Raw genomic sequence first — 15,054 nt, 5'->3', positions numbered from 1 at the left:
TATTGTAGACTGAAAAAAAATCACAATGTGAGAGTTGTGAGTTAAGTTTTATTTGGGGCAAAATGAGGACTATAGCCTGGGAGACAGTGTCTCAGATAGATCTGAGGAACTGCTCCAAAGAAGTGGGGGTACGGGGAGTCAGTATATATGTGATTTTGGTGAAGGGGGATACATGCAATAAAGCACATATTTTGGCGGAAGGTTGCTGCTAGTCACGAGGAGCAGATGTCTCTGTTAATGATTTTAGTGCTTTTCTAGATATAAGATGCAAGAATTTGGGCTCATAATCTTCTCCTGAAAATATCTAACTGTCCAAAGGTCTGTTCTGCCAGTTTTTCCCAGAGCACAAAGTGCCTCATTTCTGATCTCCACCCTGAACTCCTTTCGGGGTGTGATGAAGGTCAGCGACTGCATTGGCAAGTGACAATCTTTGTAGAGGCAAGTGGCAAGTGGCAATTTTTAGTTGGCAATATCAATTTTAACAAAAGAGATAAATTGTGGAGAAGTAACAAGAAAAAAGAAGGAAGCTTGAGCTTCTTGGTGTGGTGTGGTGGGAAGGTAAATATATGGGTAAAGTAATGATGGGTAGGAGTTATTTAGCAAGTTTTGCTTCTGCAGACTCACCTCGGTGTTGAGGTGAGATCACCCTCTTTGGTGATCTCCTTTTTCTGGTACACGGGTGGGGGGACACCTTTGCAAGGGGGATTTATGCCCTGCTTTTAGGCAGATAGAGGGAGAGCAGAGAGCTCATTCTGTGTCTGTTTTATCTCAGTTGACTTCAGCTCAAAATATCCTATGGCAAAGAAGCATTGTGGTGTAAGCTCTGACAGTTACCCTTTCTTTTTGCAATGTAAGTGCCTGACTTAAACTTTGATTGCTGAGGCGTCCACTTCAAAGGGGGCATTCTGAAGGCTATCTCAGATAAATATACAGCCAGCCAAATGACTAGATAAAGAGCCAGAACTTGAGCATGCACCTCCTAACTCCCGCCCCCGCCCCCCAAGAGGCTTCTTTATTTTAGCGATCCTGGTTGATTTAGTTAACTGGCCATTTGGGTTGCTTGGGTTTTAGTTTTTTGGTTTTTTCCTTTTCTTTCTTTTTCTTCTTCCTGTGACTAAATTCTTGTTCTTATGTTTTAACTTCATCAATAAAGAGTGAACTAATAGAACACTAGGCCCCTACCCTTGACCCCAGTAAAAGCAGAACAAGGCCACCAGGCCATTCGTGTTCTCTCTCCACCACCCACCACATGCCTTCTATGCTCCAAGAACTGTAAGTAAAAAATTCTTTTTTTCTTCAAAGTTTCCTAATACTTATTGCTGAAGAGCATCTTGCAAAATCATAATAAACCCCACAAGGATTGGTCCAGTTGTAACACTGGTTTGGAAGGGGCTCTGTGGGAACCTCACCAGGCTCAGGGAGTGCCCCCCGCCCCACCCCCCGGCATTTCTAGCCAATAGCATTACTATTGTCAGGCTGAGACTGGCACAAAACAGGCATATTTTGGATGACATATTCGAATCCATTTCAAAGGTTATTGTCAAAGATAAAGCCGGACACTAGTTAAAGGTGGTAAAGACAGATTTCATCCAGTACTATTGTAAGAGGGGAAAGAGACCTCAGTATAGAACTGACTTCAACTCTGAATACTGCAAAGACAGCTGGGATTTGTAGCCGGTGAGTGGATGGAAAATTACTAAGAGGAAACATCAGTGAGAAGGGGGTGTTGACAGAAATAAGCAATAAGCAATCTATAATAATAGAAAAGAGCTTTATTTCAGCCAAACTGAAGACTATAACCTGGGAGATAGCCTCTCAGGTAGCTCTGAGGAACTGCTCTGGAGAAGCCTGTTTTTCAGCATAGTTTTATATCTTGTCAGAACAAAGAACATCAAACAGATAGGGGGTACATTCATTCAAGGTTTAAAAGATAAAACCAGATCAGCAGTGAGTCAGTAGGGCTTTGGTGCCTGGGAAGGGAGTCTTATCATTGAAGGAGTGCTTGTACTGGTGTCCTAAGGAAGACTAAAGATTAAATAATCTTTATCTTTTTTTTTTTTTTTTAATTATTTTATTTATTTATTTATGGCTGTGTTGGGTCTTCGTTTCCGTGCGAGGGCTTTCTCTAGTTGTGGCAAGCGGGGGCCACTCTTCATCGCGGTGCGCGGGCCTCTCACTATCGCGGCCTCTCTTGTTGCAGAGCACAGGCTCCAGACGCACAGGCTCAGCAATTGTGGCTCACGGGCCCAGCTGCTCCGCAGCATGTGGGATCTTCCCAGACCAGGGCCCGAACCCGTGTCCCCTGCATTGGCAGGCAGATTCTCAACCACTGCGCCACCAGGGAAGCCCAATCTTTATCTTTTAAATGGACATTCTTTACTTCTGAGCAATGCACCTTTTTTTTAAATGACTGAAGCAGTTGTACAATGTATGTTTGATAGACCACAAACAGGCTGTTCTAGTTAACATAAAATTCAAGTTAAATCATATATAAGCCAGAATGACTTCTCCGTACATCAGTATGTGAAAATTCCATCCACCAGGGGGATTCTTGCTTAATTGGCTGTCTTAGTCTGTTCAGTCTGCTGTAATAGGATACCATAGATTGGGTGGCTTGTAAACAACAGACATTTATTTCTCACAGTTCTGGAGGCTGGAAGTCCAAGATCAAGTTGCTGACAGATTTGGTGTCTGGTGAGAACCTACCTCGTGGTTCATGGACTGGCCTTCTCACTGTGTCCCCACATGGTTGTAGGGATGAGGGACCTCTCTGGGGTCTCTTTTATAAGGTCAGTAATCCCATTCATGAGAGCTCTACCCTACTGACCTAAGCACCTCCCACAAAGGCCCCACCTCCTCATACCAGCATCTTGGGGGTTAGATTTCATTATATGAATTTTGGGAGGCCATCAAGTGGTCTACATCACTGGCCTAGCAGGATTCTTGCTCAAGGCAGGACAAGGATGCATGTGTACACCAAAGGTGGGGAATGAAGAACTAGATCAGACATCATGGGTTGGGGGGTAGGGTATCTCTTACTAAACTGACTTAACATGATCCTTGCTAAGGGCACTGCCAGGATGAACACAGACGCCCAAGGTCCAGGCCTTGTTGAGAGGAGGGCTCAGAGGAGCCTGGCTGGAGTTTGGTCAAGGAGGAGAGTCTTTGTCATTAATAAAGCTTGAACTTGCTTTAAGACTTTGGGGGCACTGCAAGTTGCCCTCTGGTTTGTGGGAGCTGACGGGCATTTGCATACTTTGCAGTGATGTCCAAAATGACCGGGAGAACCATCAGCATTCCTGTAAACCTTAAAGTTGGTATTTTATGGAATATAATATAGGGGAAATTTTAAGTACATTCAATACCGCTTTGGGGTGTCATTTCCACAGAGCTGTGGGATTTTGGTCTACTCGCCTTGCAAAAGTGGAATCCTTTATGCAATTATCCTCAAGACAGGTACCCACCTCCTAGTGAACAAGATGTGTGTCTATCCTCCTTCGGGAATCTGGTGGGAATGAGCTTAGGTCAAGTGTCTGCAGCCCTGCAACTTCCAGGCCTGGTTCCAGTTTTGCCTTTTGAAATAACAGAGTAATCCTCTCCTTCTTCTGTCTCATGTAGCCAGCCCTTCAAATATCTGGAGGTATCCATTTTGTTATCCACCCCACACCTTCCCCACTGGCCCCTAACAAGTTGTCCATTCTTCAACCATACTACCTGCACTGCTGCCACCAATCTTACTTGGCCTGGTTTCCGGATATCTCACTAACATGATTGTTTTTCTCTGTAGTTACCACAGAGCCTGCCATATCTGTCGGGATTTTGTTATAATAACAAACTGCCCCATATTCTGAAGATACACCACAGCAAAGGTTATTTCTCACGTCCACTGCCTGTGCATCATGGGCCTTGTAGGGGAGGGGAAAAGAACGTTCCCCCGGTCCTCTTATGTTTTCCTGAGGTCTATGAATTAAACTGACATCAGGCAGATTAATAGAAGAAAAAGCATACCAAATTTCTTATGTTTTTAATTATGTATGGGAGCTTCCTAGAAAGAATTGAAAACACAAATTGGTGGTTAGACCCTGGGGCCATTATACCATTTTAACAAAGGACACTAAATTGTGGAGAAGCGACTAGACCAAGGATAGGGGGTCTGGAATTCTGGGGGAGGGGGGTTGTGGGAAGGTAACTAAGGAAATGTATGGGAGGCACTAATGACAGATAAAGGTTGTTTATGCAGACTCATCTCAGTCCCATCTCAGGTGATGAGTCCCTCTCCTTTTTTTGGTATAAGAGAGGGGGCACCTTTACACATGCAAATTTTCTTTCAAAATGGGAAACTTCTGCCCTGCTTATAGGCAGAGAGAGGGAGGACAGAGAGCTCCTCCTGTGTCTGTTGTTTCTCAATTGCCTCCAGCTCAAAATCATCAATATGCGAAAGGAGCATATTTTGGGGTGGCGCGTCCCAATTCCCTTCAGCTTCTTGGGGATTTCACTGCAATGTGTCCTCTTCTCAGGAGGCCAGTTCATGGCCTCTACCGTCTGGATCATTGCCAACTGCCAGGATGGGGATCACCAGCTCTCAAAGCCAGTTATTCCAGAAAATGCCAGTAGGTCACCCTCTGGCTTAACAAAGCTCTCAATTATTTTGAGCCACTGGGACCCGAGACACAGGGCTCCTTAGTGATGGCTGGCAGCATCTGTTGGGGCCTCAGCTACCTCAGGAAGTGGTGGCAACCCAGTGGACATCCCAGCCAGACAGGCTGAGAACACGGAGGATACCCCTGTTGTGTTTATGGGCTCATTGCAACAGCGAACTCCCAACAGAGGAGCTGTGCAGGGTCTCTTGGGCGAAAGGAAAAGACAGCAAGATGATACACAAACCTTCAGCCCATGACGGTCCAAAGTTGTTTTTATTAGACAACTAATGGATTTTCCTGTTTAGGGATCTGGTGTTACCCATTTCTGGAGGCTCTTCTTCACAGCTGAGAGCCACTGCGCCCCTCTGTTCAGTTTGCACTCTCTGTACCTGGTAAGTGATGAATGTGAGCCAGGGCTCCTTCCTCTGCTTTGTTCCAGTTTCTACCTGCATTCCTTCTCAAGGACCAGGCAGGTGGGCAATCAGAGAGGTCCTCGTGGGGTCAATTAGACAGGCAACCGATATGTCCTCATAAGGAGGTGGGCAGGCAGGGGGTGACCCATTGGAAAAACTGTTCTGCCTGAATTGCAGTTCCCAGCTTGTGGGTGCAGCTCCTGGGGAGAGGGAAGGGGAGTTGCCCATAACGTTCTGTGGGGGGGGAGATGCTGTTTAAGGTATAAACTTGTAACCAGTAGATAAATAAGTTCTAGAGATCTAATGCACAGTTTAGTGATTATGGTCAACAATTCTGTATTATAAATTTAAAGTTGCTAAGAGATTAGGTCTTTTTTTTTTTTAAGTTTTTTCGTTTTTTGTTTTTATTTTTTGGCTACGCCGCACGGCATGTGGGATCTTAGTTCCCCCACCAGGGATTGAGCCCCCTACATTGGAAGTGTGGAGTCTTAACCACTGGACCACCAGGGAAGTCCTAAGAGATTAGGTCTTAATTGCTCCTTCCACAAATAAGAACTGCTAATTATGTGATGTGATAGAGGTGTTAACTAGTGCTACGGCAGTAATTATATTGCAATATATAAATGTATCAAATCAACACCTTACACTTATGCACTGTTATATGCCAATTATATCTCAATAAAAATAAATTTAGAAGAAGATTCTATAAAGTCTCTGAAGTAAAAAGGAAGTAACAGTTCTTGATACTGGGCGGCATGTAACTCAGGAGGAGGAGAACCTCAGATTTTGGTCCCGAACTTGGTTTGAAGGAGGGCTTCATGGTGTAAATCATGCCTGTTATTTATTCTGTGACCTCAAGGCACAAGTCTTCTGCAGGTGCCATGGATGAGAAGTGGTCTGTGAAAGCTCAGGAAGACCTGTTGGCTGAGTAACCACTGGTGAGAGTAAGGGGAAAGCTGATTTTTATTTTAAGTAACTTCATGGTGTTGTCTGTTAGACATAAAACAGGAAAAGGAACATCTGATAAAGCAGACATTGGCCTTTTGTTTAAAAATGTACCCGGATCGGTTTTATTCAGGTAAAGAGTTCTGTAATTTTGAGTGATACTTACCTTGTAATAGTAGAAATAAGACATGTTTCAGAATTTACATTGCTGATGTTACTTAAATATTCTATTTATTTTCAGAAAGGAAACCATGGAAATGGTATAAAACTTACGAATTCCAAAAGGTTTATAGTTAAATTTGAGTCGCCCTCAATTGGGGGTTTTCTCAGTTCCTAGTTTCCCTTTTAAGATTGAATTCCTTGTATATTCTTCAAGAGGTGCATATTCAATCATCTAATTATTATTTTTATCTAAATGATGACATATTATGCATGCTGTTCTACAACTTGCCTTTTGTTAAACCTAACAACATATCAGGACATGTAAGAACTATCTGATTCTTCTTATTGACTTCACAGTTTTCCCTTTTGAAGCTATTAAGATTGTTTCCAATTAGTTTATCATGAAGGTGATATATTTCTCAGCCCAATAACCTGGGGCATCCAAATAGAGCATGAATGTCTGGGGCTGATGCAGCATTTTTACAAGTACTTCTTGAATATCCCACATCACGCTGGTATGGGGGCAACAGGCAAAGAACTGATGTATAAGGGAAAATACAAATTAAAAATAAGAGGCTTAATTCTGCCTGTTGAAATTAAGGGGACACTTCCCCCCTCCCCCCCCTTTTGTTTCGTAATTTTTCCCTCTGTCCTTTTCAAATGTATATAAATCTTTTCAGTGGCTAACCTTGCCAGTCTCACATCTCAAGAATGTTTCCCCAAGCACCTGGAAGCCATCTCTGAAATGTAATTGTAGAGGAGGAAAAAACTTTCCCTCTGCCCTCTTAGATTCAGTATCTGCAAACATGACAAAAGATAGATTAACAGGGGAAAAGGCATACAAATCCTACTGATGTTAATATTTTTATATGCTTGGGGGCACTCACAGAAAAGAAGTGAAAATCCAAGAAGTGGTTAGACTCAGAAGCTTATACACCATTTTACCAAAAGGTGTTAAACTATGAAGGCGAATAGGAAATGTATGGCAGATAAGTGTTGTCTAATGAGGTTTGTTTGTGCACTCATCTTGGTGCAACTTTCCATCTTCTTCATGCCCATAAAACTCCCCCAGAGAGGGGCTTTATGGCAGTCCTAATTTCCCAGAAGTTTCTGCTTTTAGTTAGATAAGGGAAGCTCTGAGAAGGTGTCTTTCTGCATCTATTGATTCTCAATTGCCATCAACTCAAAATAATCCACATGCCAAAGTGGCATATTTTGGGGTGGCATATTCTGATCCTCTTCATAATCATCAATGAAGATAACGTCACATCTCCCAACTTCCTCAGAGGAAATGAGCTTAACTTCAGCTATCACCTGGCTCCAAATTGCAAAATGTGCCTAAAGTATTGAATGGGTTGCATCTACTCAGCTCTGTAAAAGAATGAGATTTCTTTCTGTCTTTGTAGTCTCTTAGGTTGCTGGTGATGTACATCACGTTCTGGTTTTGTGCTTACTGAAGAGTAAACTGTTTTCTTTCTCTTCTCACTTTAAATTTGTTTTTAATTATATTTCTCCAACAAGTGCAGGTGTGCATGTAGTCAGAGTGGACTCTTAGCACCACCACTGCCCTTCCTTTCATGGGGCCCTCTAGGCACTGGCCACCAGGGCTCGCTGTACAAAAGTTAGAATGCATTTTAAGTACTTTATCTTGTGTAATTGTGAATCATTAGAGTAAACCAATCCGGTCACCGTATGTCACAATAAGGACAGTGCTATATTTCTTAGGACTCCTGGTTGCAAATGACAAACCCCAATTTGAACTGGGTTAAAAGTGTGGTACATTCATCAAAGGATATCAGAGCTCTCACCAAGCAGGCCCCCGGGAACAATGAGATCACAGCCCCTAGCACCAGCCTTCTCTGTCTTTCATCTCCCATCTCTGCTATTTCAGTGCCCGCTGCTTTATTCTGATTTTTTGCACATGACAATAAAAGCTGTGACCAACAGCTCCAGAGTCTCATGATTTTTCAGCTCTAACCACTAGAGCAAGAGTAAAAAAAAAATCTCTTTTTTCCCGGAAGCCAAAAATCCACCACTGGGTGGGAGGGAGAGAAATAACTAATACTAATGCTAATTTTAATTGTAATTATTATAATTTATTAGCCAGCTCAGGCTATGTAACGAATACCCCAGACAGGACAGCTCAAACAACGCACATTTATTGTCTCCCTGTTTTGGAGGCTGGAGGTCTGAGATCCAAGTGTCAGCAGCCCTGGTTTCTCCTGAGGCCTCCTCTCTCCTTGGCATGTAGACAGTAGTTGCTATGGAAAAACACACTTCTGTGTGTTTCCTTTACTCTCAATTCTCTAGCTCACCTCTGACACTTCTGATCACTAAATGATTGTGTGTGTGTGTGTGTGTTGGAGGGGGTGTTTCCGCACACCACCAAGCAATCCTCGACACCAGCTAGTGTCCTACAATTCAACTCAATTCTGATGCTATCCACCTGGAGATAGTATCAGACCCCATAGGTTAAGGGCTTAGTCCTACAAGACTCCTCCCCCTTCAGATGCCAATCAAAAGTCCAAGTTGTCACCTGTACTTCTGACCAACCGATGGAAATTCCCATGACCCCTCCTTGGGTTCAATTAATTTGTTAGAGTTGCTCACAGAACTCAGGAAATACATTTACTCACTAGATTACTGGTTTATTATAAAAGATATTAAAGGATACAAATCAACAGCCAGATAAAGAAATACATAGAGTTAGGTCCTGAATGCAGGAGCTTCTGTTCCCACGGAGTTGTGGTGCACCACCCTTCTGGCACGTGTATGAGTTCTTGTTAACCAACCTAGAAAATCTCCAGTAGTACTACAGGGATTATCATGGAGCCTTCATAACATAGGCACAGTTGACTGAATCACTGGCTATTGGTGGTCGAACTCAACCTCCAGCTGCTGTCGCCTTCCTGGAGGTCAAGGGTGGGAATGAAAGTTTCAAACCTCTAATCACAGGGTTGGTTCCCCTGTGAACCAGTCCTTATCCTTTCCAAAGTCACCTTATTAACATAAACTCTGTTGTGATTGAAATGGGCTTGCTATGAGTAACAAAAGACACCATTATCACTCTAATTACTTAAGAAATTCCAAAGGTTTTAGGATTTCTGTACTAGGAATGGGGAGGAAGACCAAATATATATTTCTAATTGTAAATCACAATATTATAACTGTCTTCTCCCTGTGTCATCACATGACCCTCTGTATGTCATAATCTCTTCTTTTAAGCGTGCCAGTCATGTGAGATTAGAGCTCAGCCCACCCTAGTGACTTCCTTTTAACTTGCCGACCTGAAACAAATAAACTGGTTTTCTCCAGCAAAGATGGGTTTATTCTGGATCAGCAGAGAATTGCAATTCTGGGTCTGCAACTGTGGTGAGCCTTGTGCAAGACGCCCACAAGGTAAGGGAAAGAGAATGCTTTTATAGAAAGAAAAGGAAGTTGGAAGGGTTATAGTAAAAAAAAAAAGAGTCCATGTCTTTTCATTGCCTGAGTCCTTGCTGGGAAAGAAGAGGAGTCTTTCTTTTTCCTGTTTGGCTCTGCTATCATCTCAGGGCATGAGAGCTCCCTGTTCTGGTCTCCTAACTCTATTTAATTGAGGTTTCAGTTTATTAATTTTTTACTTTACTCCCTTTTGATCAAGATCTTTCTCTGAAAACACTGCTCATCAAGCGTCAGGTTTTTTAGTTTCAGTGACTTTTTGTCTCAATGTCAGGAAGGACCGTTCCTGGGTCCTTTCTTTCACATTGGAAAGAAAGTGCACAGATTGGAAACCTATTAAGGTCACATTTGAGTAAAAAGGAGGGGTAGGAGGGAGAACTCTCAGGAACTTTTAATCTGAAATCCATATGTTACCAAGATCATAGACACTGGAGATAATCTGCAGTATGTCACCACCAAAGGCTTGGCGACCAACTTCCAACAGGCCTGGTCTGGATATCCTGGAAAAGCTTCAATTCCACATGTCATTCCAGGAAATCTTTACTTTCAGGTCACCAGGTGATGTGCAGATCCAGTCAGGGTTTGGTGCTTTCTTTAGGTGTGTCATATGAATTCAAGAGTCTGTTTCTTGCAAGATAAGACTTCATAAAGCACAAAAAAGGCACAGAGTTCAGGCTTGGGTTTATTTAAAAGGAGTCTAGTATTGAAAGTTAGAACTGACTTCAGAACCAGAACATAGCTGTCCCTGGACACTCTTGGCTTTTAGATGACCCTTCAAAGACTTGTCACCCATTAACTTACATATACTCTAAAACTTAAAAGATACTAGTTTCAACCTTCAAAAGTTTTGTGTGCATTGGGCTTCCCTGGTGGCTCAGTGGTTAAGAATCCGCCTGCCAATGCAGGGGACACTGGTGCAAGCTCTGGTCCAGGAAGATTCCACGTGCCGTGGAGCAACTAAGCCTGTGTGCCACAACTACTGAGCCTGTGCTCTAGAGCCCGTGCGCCACAACAAGAGAAGCCACCGCAATAAATGAGAAGCCCGTGCACTGCAATGAAGAGTAGCCCCTGTTCGCTGCAACTAGAGAAGGCCTGCATGCAGCAACGAAGACCCAACACAGCCAAAAATAATAAATAAAATAAATACATTTATTAAAAAAAATTTTTTTTAATAAAAAAACTTTTGTGTGCACTACTTTAATTGATGAAGATTTTGAATTTAAGTCTACTGGATAACAAACTGGGCTCAAAGAAACTTCAGAAACCCACTCTTGCATACTGACAACATTGAGCTATCACTAAAGCACGCTGCATGTTAACTGCTTCTACATACAGACGTCCTTCACTCAGCTGTAAGCATCCTGAAAGTGCAGACCAAACAGGGACAGTAGGGAATGGATTTTATCCCCTTTGTATGACTAGTGACCTGACAGTGCTTGGCTTTTATCAACTTAACAAAGCCTCAGTAAAAGCTTCCAAGCAGCACCAATGTAGGAAAAAAGCAATCTTTACACTCTTTTCCTCAAACCCATGCTCAGGTTGTCTCCACACAGCTCAACTATTGGGAGCATGGTGAACCACCGTGGTTGTAGGGTTTCTCAGCAAGTTTAGACTGTTCTACGGGGTTGGAAAACTTGTGACCAGGTGCACACAAAATGATCAGCTATTGTTCTGATGGTTAACTTGCAAGGGAAAATCTCCTCGTCTTAAAACACTAGGAACTAACCAGTGATTTCATATCAATAAACCCCAATAAGGGACTACGTTGATACACAGCTAGCTAGGCCTCTGGTTTATTGGAAAGAAAAGGCACCCGCTACTTGGTTTGTGCACAGTGCCCTTTGTGAGCAGGTAGTGGCTCTTAAAATAACTTTTGGGGTGAGATCAGCGGCTGCGTGTGCAGTTTAGGCACATAGGTTGGTGTCTTCAAAAAGACCCACCAGGTATGCCTCACAGACTTCCTGCAGTGCCCTTACAGCCGAGCTCTGGAAAAGCAGCTCCATCTTAAAGTCCTGCGCAATCTCCCGGACCAGGCGCTGGAAGGATAACTTACGAATCAGAAGTTCTGGGGACTTCTGGTAGCGACGAATCTCGCACAGTGCTACAGTGCCCGGCCAGTACCTGTGCGGCTTCTTCACGCCCCCGGTGGCTGGTGCGCGCTTCCGAGCTACTTTGGTAGTCAGTTGTTTGCGAGGTGCTTTGCCGCCGATGGACTTTCGCGCCGTCTGCTTTGTTCGTGCCATTTCTCCGCTATCCCGAGAACCCAAAGGGCTCTTACAGCCTCCTCAGTTGCTCCCTGAACGCGTTGTGGCGAGCCTGCCTACTTTTATAGAGGCTGCCGCCTTCCCATTGGCCAGGTGCCGGGCAGCGTGATGACAGGCTAAGCTCTGATTGGTCCATGGGGCAATCTGCTTAGGCGCCTGCCCCTTATTTTCGCTTTGCATGGGCTTGGCCCCACAGTCAGGTTGGCGTCCTGGAGCTCGCCGGTCAGCTCGCAGGCTGAGCTGGTCTGGGTTGGGGTGGGCGTCGGGTCTGGGTTCCGGTTGGCGTCATCGTGGGTGTTGCATCTCCGTGCGCAGCTCCCTTGTTTTTCCTCAGCACTCTCCTCCTCCTCCTCTATGGGCCAAGGAGGGAAGAAACTTCTAGAAGCTTGCACTCCGCATTTGGCCTGATAACAAGGATCCCAAGAGAAGATGACACTCAGTATGGGCGGATGGGGGTCCACCCTGCTACCTCACATCATCACCTACCTTGGAGCATCCACAGAATACATGAAGCATGAAAGTTCCTCTGAAGCACCCATTCTCCAATTTAAAAACTCTCCCAGCCAAGTTCCTTATAATGGGGTCTCCATTGTGTCTATATCCATTTTATGAGGTTCAGCTTGAGGTTATCTCCACTGTAGTGAACCCCCACTGCCTCAATGGTAAGAAAGAATTCTGTCACATCTTAAATACCCTTCCTAATGAGCCTTTGTAACTCTTTCTTTTTTTAGGAGTTTTCACTTTTGTTTAGTTTGAATAGATGGCAAGAATTTTAATTTTTTCTTTTTCTTTTCTTTTTTTGGTTCTATGAGCCACTCTGGTAGTTTGGTAAAGCTCAGAATATTTAAAACTATTTTTTAATGCATAAAGTAAAATGCCTCAGAATGTTTTTAAATGCATAAAATAAAAAATTGCAAAGAATCAATTATATTGAAATAAGTTATCAAAACATATACAAATTATCAATATATATATAAATTTGTCAGATAGTTATAAATGTACACTTTTATCAATGCATTAAATAACTTCTAATAGGGGAAGACTTGTAACTGCTGTCATTTGAGAGTGGTTATGGGCGTTAAGGATATTTAGAGATCTCTTTCATGGCTGTACTGTGATATGATTCCATACCCTATCCTCAATTTAGCATACCAATTATACTTCTTTTTAAGCTTTTTTAAGTGATTTCCTAGAGTTTGAAATATAGATTTATAACCAATCTCCACTTTCAAATGACACTATTTCACTTCTTGGGTAGTGCAGGTAACTTATAAACAGGAATAATAGAGTATTACCATTTCCTCCCTTCCATCCCTTATAACATTGCTGTCATTATCATCCAATATATTATTGCTGTTACTATTTGAACAGTAATCAGTTATTAAGAATAGAGAAATAAAGGATTTTATTTTACCCTCACTTATTCCTTCTCTAATACTCTTCCTTTCTTTATGTAGATCTGTGTTTCTGACCTTCATCATTTTCCTTCTCTTTGAAGAACTCCTTTTACCATTTCTTGCAAAGCAGGTCTACTGGTGAAATTCTATCCATTATTGTTTGTCTGAGAAAGTCTAATTCTCCTTCACTTTTGAAGAATAACTGCTGGATACAGAATTCTAGGTTGGTGACATTTTTTATATCATCATTTTACATATTTCATGCCACACATTTTTGCTTTCATGATTTCTGATGAGAAGTCTTATCCTTGTTTCTCTGTAGTTAAAGTGTTTTCTCCCCCTCTGGTTCTTTAAAGATATTTTCATGTTTTACTTTCTGTAGTTGAATACGATGTGCCTTGGTATAGATTTTTTTGCTATTTATCCTGCTTGGTGTTCTTTGAACCTCCTGGATACGTGGTTTAGTCTCCATCATTAATTTTGGAAAATTCTCAGCCATTATTCACATATTTCTTCTATCCCTCCTCTCTTCTCCTTCTGCTATTCTAATTACATGTATGCCACACCTTTTGTAATTATCCCACAGTCCTTGGATATTCTGTTTTCTATTTATTGTTACTATTTTTTTCATTTTAGATGTCAGTTTGGGAGGTTTTTATTGACATTTCTTCAAGCTCACTGATTCTTTCCTAGATCATAGACAGTTGACTGATGAGCCCATCAAAGGCGGTCTTCATTTGTTAGTGTTTTCAATTTCTAACATTTCCTTTTGATTCTTTCTTAGCATTTTCATCTCTCTACGTACATTGTCTGTCTGTTCTTGTATGCTGTCTACTTTATCTATTAGAGTCCTTAACATCTTAATCACAGTTTTAAAATTGTGGTCTGATAGATAATTCCAACACCTGTGTCACATCTGAGTCTGGTTGTATGCTTGTTTATGAATTTGGACTGTGTCTTTTTTTGCCTTCTGAAATGGCTAGTATTTTTGGTTGAAAGCTGGACATGATGTACTGGGTAATAAGAACTATGGCTAATTGGCTTTGAGTGTGAGGATTTATGTTTTTCTGGATTGGAGTGGGGCTGGACTAGAGTTGGGCTGTGTTTAGTGTTGATTTTAACTCAAGGCACCAGAAGCTTTAAATTCCCCTGAGGTCCTTATTTTTGTCTGTCCTGTTGTCTTTGAGCCTCTCTAAGAACTCTGTCTCAGATACAGTCTGCCTCTTACAGCTCTCTCAGACATGATGTGCTCTTATTATACTAGAGCCCTGTGAGGGTGGTGGTAGGCTGTGAGCAGGGGGAGTATGCCATAATGCTGTGATTAAATCTCAATCTCTTGGTGATCTTGTGTCCCTGGGATATGACCTTCACAGGCGTTTCTTAGCTGTTTTGCCTTCTTTAGGTGAGACAGGAGGGTGAGAGGGGCTGGAGTGAGAGAAATGCCCTTCCCTGGTGGGATAAAGCTCTGCTTAAGTCTTCCCCTGTTGTGGAGAACATTCTGAGTATATTTCTTGCTTTTCTCCTCCCTTGGCCAGAACCAGGAGGGGAGTTTTCTCCTATTTTCACGAAGAGAAATTGGTGGGGTCCCTGAAAGTAAAACCAATGAAAGTGTGTGTGATCTTATGATTTATTGTAAAAAGTATATATTTGGTCTTTGTTCCTGTTTCTGGCACAGAGCTCCTAAAACACCTAGAATTTCCTGTGATAAGAGCAATAAAGTTGTCTTTTGTTATCTTTATGAAGTGATTTTGGGAAGCCCCTAAGGATGGGGGCTGGTTGCCAGGGCAACCAACCA

At 42.5% G+C, this 15,054-nt stretch overlaps 1 protein-coding gene across 1 annotated transcript; it reads right to left on the bottom strand.

The window, feature by feature from the left end:
- Positions 1–11,502: 11,502 nt before the first annotated feature.
- H3-4 (H3.4 histone, cluster member) lies at positions 11,503–11,841 on the bottom strand. Its single transcript, XM_007169909.1, has one exon. It carries the CDS (start codon positions 11,839–11,841, stop codon positions 11,503–11,505), a length of 339 nt encoding a protein of 112 aa, XP_007169971.1.
- Positions 11,842–15,054: the final 3,213 nt, after the last annotated feature.

Source organism: Balaenoptera acutorostrata, chromosome 2 (assembly GCF_949987535.1).
Source record: "Balaenoptera acutorostrata chromosome 2, mBalAcu1.1, whole genome shotgun sequence".
NCBI classification, from domain to species: domain Eukaryota; kingdom Metazoa; phylum Chordata; class Mammalia; order Artiodactyla; family Balaenopteridae; genus Balaenoptera; species Balaenoptera acutorostrata.
This window is presented reverse-complemented; position numbering and strand designations above follow the sequence as displayed.

What these genes read in the sequence shown, in the direction of transcription:
- H3-4 (XM_007169909.1), bottom strand. Translation starts at nt 11,841, where the DNA reads ATGGCACGAACAAAGCAGACGGCGCGAAAGTCCATCGGCGGCAAAGCA.